This window comes from Sinocyclocheilus rhinocerous, unplaced genomic scaffold, assembly GCF_001515625.1.
Source record: "Sinocyclocheilus rhinocerous isolate Xijiao unplaced genomic scaffold, SAMN03320098_v1.1 scaffold907, whole genome shotgun sequence".
NCBI classification, from domain to species: Eukaryota; Metazoa; Chordata; class Actinopteri; order Cypriniformes; family Cyprinidae; genus Sinocyclocheilus; species Sinocyclocheilus rhinocerous.
Window position 1 is genome coordinate 99,284 of NW_015662569.1, and position 4,932 is coordinate 104,215.

The 4,932-nt window shown below is 40.6% G+C and overlaps 1 protein-coding gene across 1 annotated transcript in view; it reads left to right on the forward strand.

The window, feature by feature from the left end:
• The window catches only part of LOC107728064 (uncharacterized), a 31,741-nt gene that overhangs the window by 24,137 nt on the left and 2,672 nt on the right, over nucleotides 1-4,932 (forward strand). The window contains exons 17-18 of the mRNA XM_016538125.1: nucleotides 1,537-3,531; nucleotides 3,794-3,884. Of these exons, the coding sequence (XP_016393611.1) occupies nucleotides 1,537-3,531; nucleotides 3,794-3,884 (2,086 nt within the window). The remainder of the gene's footprint in view (nucleotides 1-1,536; nucleotides 3,532-3,793; nucleotides 3,885-4,932) is intronic.

A 4,932-nucleotide genomic window follows, 5' to 3' on the forward strand; every position in this document is an offset into this window, starting at 1 on the left:
ATAATTTCATTATAATTTATTTATATAATTTCATTAACATAATTTGATTTAATAACCCAATTTGAAGAAAAAACAGAATGTTCTGACTAGCTTGGTGAAATTATACTAAATGCCTGAAAGAAGCAAACAGCAGAAGTTCTGAATGAGATGCAGATTCACTCTCTGACAGCAGGAGGCGCTCATGGAACACCAGATGCGGCGTTTCCTTGGTTACCGCCGTAAACAAAGCAGTGCTACTGAAACGCTGCTTTAATATGAACTATGCAGAGACGAGATTAAAAGAATATACCACGTAAACTTTTCTGAAGACAGTCAGTTCCCCTCAAACACATTCATATAAACCCCCAAATCAATATTAAGGATTTTCTTCCAATAGTTCGTGCATCATGAACAGTGAGTGATCTGCCTGTTATTTTGAAAGCTGACGCTCGCGATTATGGTAAGGGGCGTTACATTTCCGACGCGTGCTTGCGGTGTTCGGCCAATCACAGTGCACTGGGTCAGCTGGCCAATCAGAGCGGACTGCGCTTGTCAAAGGAGGGGGCTTTGTAGAAAACGAAGCGTTTGAGAGAGGCGGGCCATAGAGGACCTAGAATAATGTACAGTATTTGAAAAATAATGTGTTTTTTGAACATTAAAGCATGTCAACATATTCTGTTACACCAAATACACAAAATAATGATCTTTAAAAAAGCATCATATGACCCCTTTAAGGATTTTCTTCCAATAGTCCGTGCATCATGAACAGTGAGTGATATGCCTGCTACAGTATTTTTCTGTTGGCGTCCGTCTTCAGCATCTCTGGCCTGTTAACGAGCGTTTACAGACTTCATATTTTCACATAAATTACATTTTGGAAAACGATTGCATTGCAACGCAGTTTGTGCAAGTCCAGAACAGAGACGAGTTGCAATAAGACAAAAAACGGCCGGTTGCCGATCGCGCAAGTTCCAGGGACAGCTCCTTAATTCATCCATCCTACACACACGTGACTGACCGCTCGCTCGCACCAACAGGAGGAGGGGTCGTGTTACTCTCTACAATGCACTCAACCTGAGGGATTCCTACACTTTCAGTCTTTGAGGAGACATGAAAAACAGCGCATACCGCAGGAACGGTATAACGGAAAATTTTGAAACCGTGAAATTTTCAAATCGCGGTATACCCTGAAACCGGTAATCGGCCCATGCCTAGTCCCAGCAGGGCTATAAAAATACTATTTAAAAAAAAAAGTGCTTTGCCACCATCTGACTGAACGGTTCTGAGCATGGGGAGTACGGTACCAGCAGCATTTCCAGCACAGTTCAATATGGTACATTTAGTGTATTTAACTCTTTACAGGAGAACTGTGGTGATGGAAATGCTTTATTGGTCATGTACACCATAATGGAAACTGGATTCCTGTAACCTTTAAGCTCAATGGTAGAAAAGCGCTTTTGGAAGCCAGAGTGTGCAAAGTGTTTCAAGAACAAGCTACCTGTCACTACAGTAATTTGTGAAATTTTTTTTGTATTTATTGCATTTTTTGCTTTGCAGAGTGACACAACCTCAGTTGATGAATATGGTCAGCCAAGTCAGGATGATTCTTCTTTTACAAAACCACCTTCTCAGACAGCAGCTTTGCCATTTAACAGGTCCTCAAATCCACAACCCATTCATCCTGGTACTTTGGGATTATTCAACCGGATCATCAATGAGTCTTCAGCAGCCTCACAAAAGACTGAAACACCCCCTTTTAACAAGCCAGTTATCCCACAGTCACTCATGCAGGCGTCCAGGTCAAGGTCTTTACATGACCTGAAAATTTCCAACGTGTCTAAAGGTAACAATTCTCAGGAAGACCAACACAGGGCATCATCTCGCCTGCCTCATGACCATCCCCCGAGCAGTAACCCTTCTACGAGTCAGACATCACCATCAGATCCTAAGCGCAATCTTACAACTCAAATGGAGCGCTTCCTTAGTGCTCTCAACAAGGCCGACACCAGTGTTGTTAACTCATTGTTTCAAGAGGCTAGAAAGGATCTGGCTCTAATGAACACCCAGAAACCCACTGAACCACAATTAGATAGAAACATACCCTTCATGGACGAAATATACGATCCTTTTAAAGAAGATGAAGACAATGACCAGCCTTCCCTAATGGGCAAACAACCTGGCAGAGAACGAGTAAACACTGAAACCCATTTGAGTAACCCCAGTAAAGATGACCTCTTGCCTGATGAAAGAACTGTTCAGGAAGGTAGTGGCTTTTCTCGGCTTGTTGGAATGAGGTATGGTGTAGACCCTACTGCAAAAGCTGAGAAGAAAAGTCCGTATGGGCATCCGATGGTTTCAGAAAATTGGAGTGCACATAAAGAAGGTCCAAATCAGTTCTCTGAGCAGTGGAATCCGTATGAAGAGGAAACTAATCTGTGTGCAACAGAACACAAACATTACACTGATGATGGCAGTCTGTATAGGGAGCGTAGTCGGTCTGTTGAGTACCAGAAAGTCAATCCAAATGTCCAGCACTCCTACGTAGAGGACAGAGAGATGCCTGATAGTAAGTTTGACAAAAGCTTAGCTTGTCAGGAGTCTGAAGAAAGCAGTGAGGATAAAGTCAGAAAGTCAGAGAACTTTGAAAAAATTCAGAGTCTTCTTCAAACAATAGGTCTTCATCTAGACACAGCAGAGGTTAGCAAATTAGCAGACAGGACACAAGAGCGATTGTATGGTAAGATGAGAAAACCTCATAGTGCGTCTTCTCACTCTTTTGAACAAAAAAGGGAGCAATCAGTGAGTCAAACTGAGCAAAGAGGTAGTAGTAGTAGGGCAGATTCCTCAGACTCTGAAAACTTCCGATCTGTTTCCCCAGCTCAGTCCTCAAGTCGTAAGGTTTACATGAGCTATAAGGACTCTGTAAAATACAAAGACCAGCACAAAGTGGAAGACGTAGACCTAACTAGGATTAAGAGAACTGTAGTGAATTTGAAACCAGCAACCGACGAACAAGATCCTTACAAACCTGAGCTGACCGCAGTTTCTCAAGCTTCGTACCCACCAGTGACCATTGTAACCACAGTTCAGCCTGACGGTTCCCAGTATGCCCAAAATTCCACTGTTTCCACCTTTTCAGCTTCACAATATTCGCAATATCAAAGTAGTGATCAACATGTTTGGGGTTCTGTGGTCCCTGGTCTGTACCCTTATGGCACTGTACCTTCATCTCCTTATGCTATTGGTCACCAAGCAATGGCGCCACATATGATGCCTGCTTATAGTTCGTACACTGCACAAATGGCCAATCCATATTGTGTACTTCCTCCACTCTCCATGCCACATCCCTATGGTCCTCTATCTATCCTCAACCCTCTCCACCTCTCCGCAATGGCTTCTGCTTACACTAACCACGCGGCTAGTCAAATCCCAACTGAATCTATAAATACAACGCCTGTTAGGTGCCTAAAAAAAATAAAAACCGTTCCAACAGTTAAAGCAGGGCCTGCTACCATAACAGAAGATGACATCAAGGCTAGGCAGAAGAAACGGGTATGACATCTTTCTTCAAACTTCTCACATGTGGAATTCTTTGTTGAGTGATTCTTAATATCCATGTTATACTTAATTTTATACTCGAGTCATATTTTGTAATTCTGTGATGTGGCAAATATCAGAAGCTATCCAAGGACAATTGCTATGAGCTTATTGTCTTCAGCTTATGAGTGCATCTGTAACATTCTGAACCTGTGATAAATCTACTGATTGTTTTAGCACCATTTTGTTTGTACTTATATAATTGTGCTCTGGGCAGCTTGAACAGTTTAACCAGAGAATGAAGCTGAAGAAAGAGCAGCAAATGGAAGCCCAGCGTTCACGTGGACAAAATCGGAATTCAGCTCCAGGTATTATTATTTCCAGAGTCTTTAGGTTCAGGCATTTATTGACTTCAGGTGCAATTACCTGTTTAGTTTGCTTATTCTTTTGCCTTGCAAACAGGATTATTACCAACATTTTACAACCTTTGTTTCCAAAAAAAAAAGTGATTCAGGTAGTTCACAGATCATAACAGGGACAATATCAGATCATGATTTAGCTTTTAAAGAAATCTATTCCTTTGTCATGAGATGAGGAAACAGCATTTTTGGTATGAAGATTAATGGGTTATTTTTGAATAGCAGACCTTGAAAGTACAATCTAGATTAATTTGTGAAGACAGTGGTATTAGTTTTTAATTAGTGATTTTGTTCTAAAATATTACATTTATTTAGAGAGCAAGCTGGAAACTTACACCATGTCTACACAGGATGTATGTAACATTTGGGGCACATTAAAAATAGGTTTGTTGCAATATGTTCAGTGGTGCTGTGTACACAACTAATGTGTCCATTACAGAATGTAGGGATGCACTTTCCATTGACAGTTGTCCCATTTCTCTTCTTTTGACGTATTGTAGATGTGTTCCTGGCACTATTTTTTCACTTTTTTAAAGATTTTTTTTTATTACAATGTCTATATGTTCAGACAAAAATCTTATTTTATTTTAACTAAGTTTCAGTCACACTTTTTGTTTTTAATTTTCACCTTGCGAAAACCAGTAATTTCATTTGGAATTCAAATGCGAAAGATTCATCGCATTGACCAACAGAAAGCTGCTTGGTTTTAAAGTGACTTCTGCGCGAGCGGTGTTTCATACATCTACACTGTTGATAATAGACAACTGACTTTTTTTTTCCCTGCAAAATTTTACGCTCGCTAAAAAATCTCGCTAATGTGAGCACGCCTTTACTTAAAGTAGTGCCCCTATTATGCCATTTTTACGGTTACTGATACTGTTTTGGGAGTCTCCTACAATAGGATTACATGCATGCAAGGTCAAAAAAAGCTTTTGTTTTCTCAAAATATGCATTTAATATCACCTCATTTTCCAGCGATTCTCAAAGGATTCGTTCG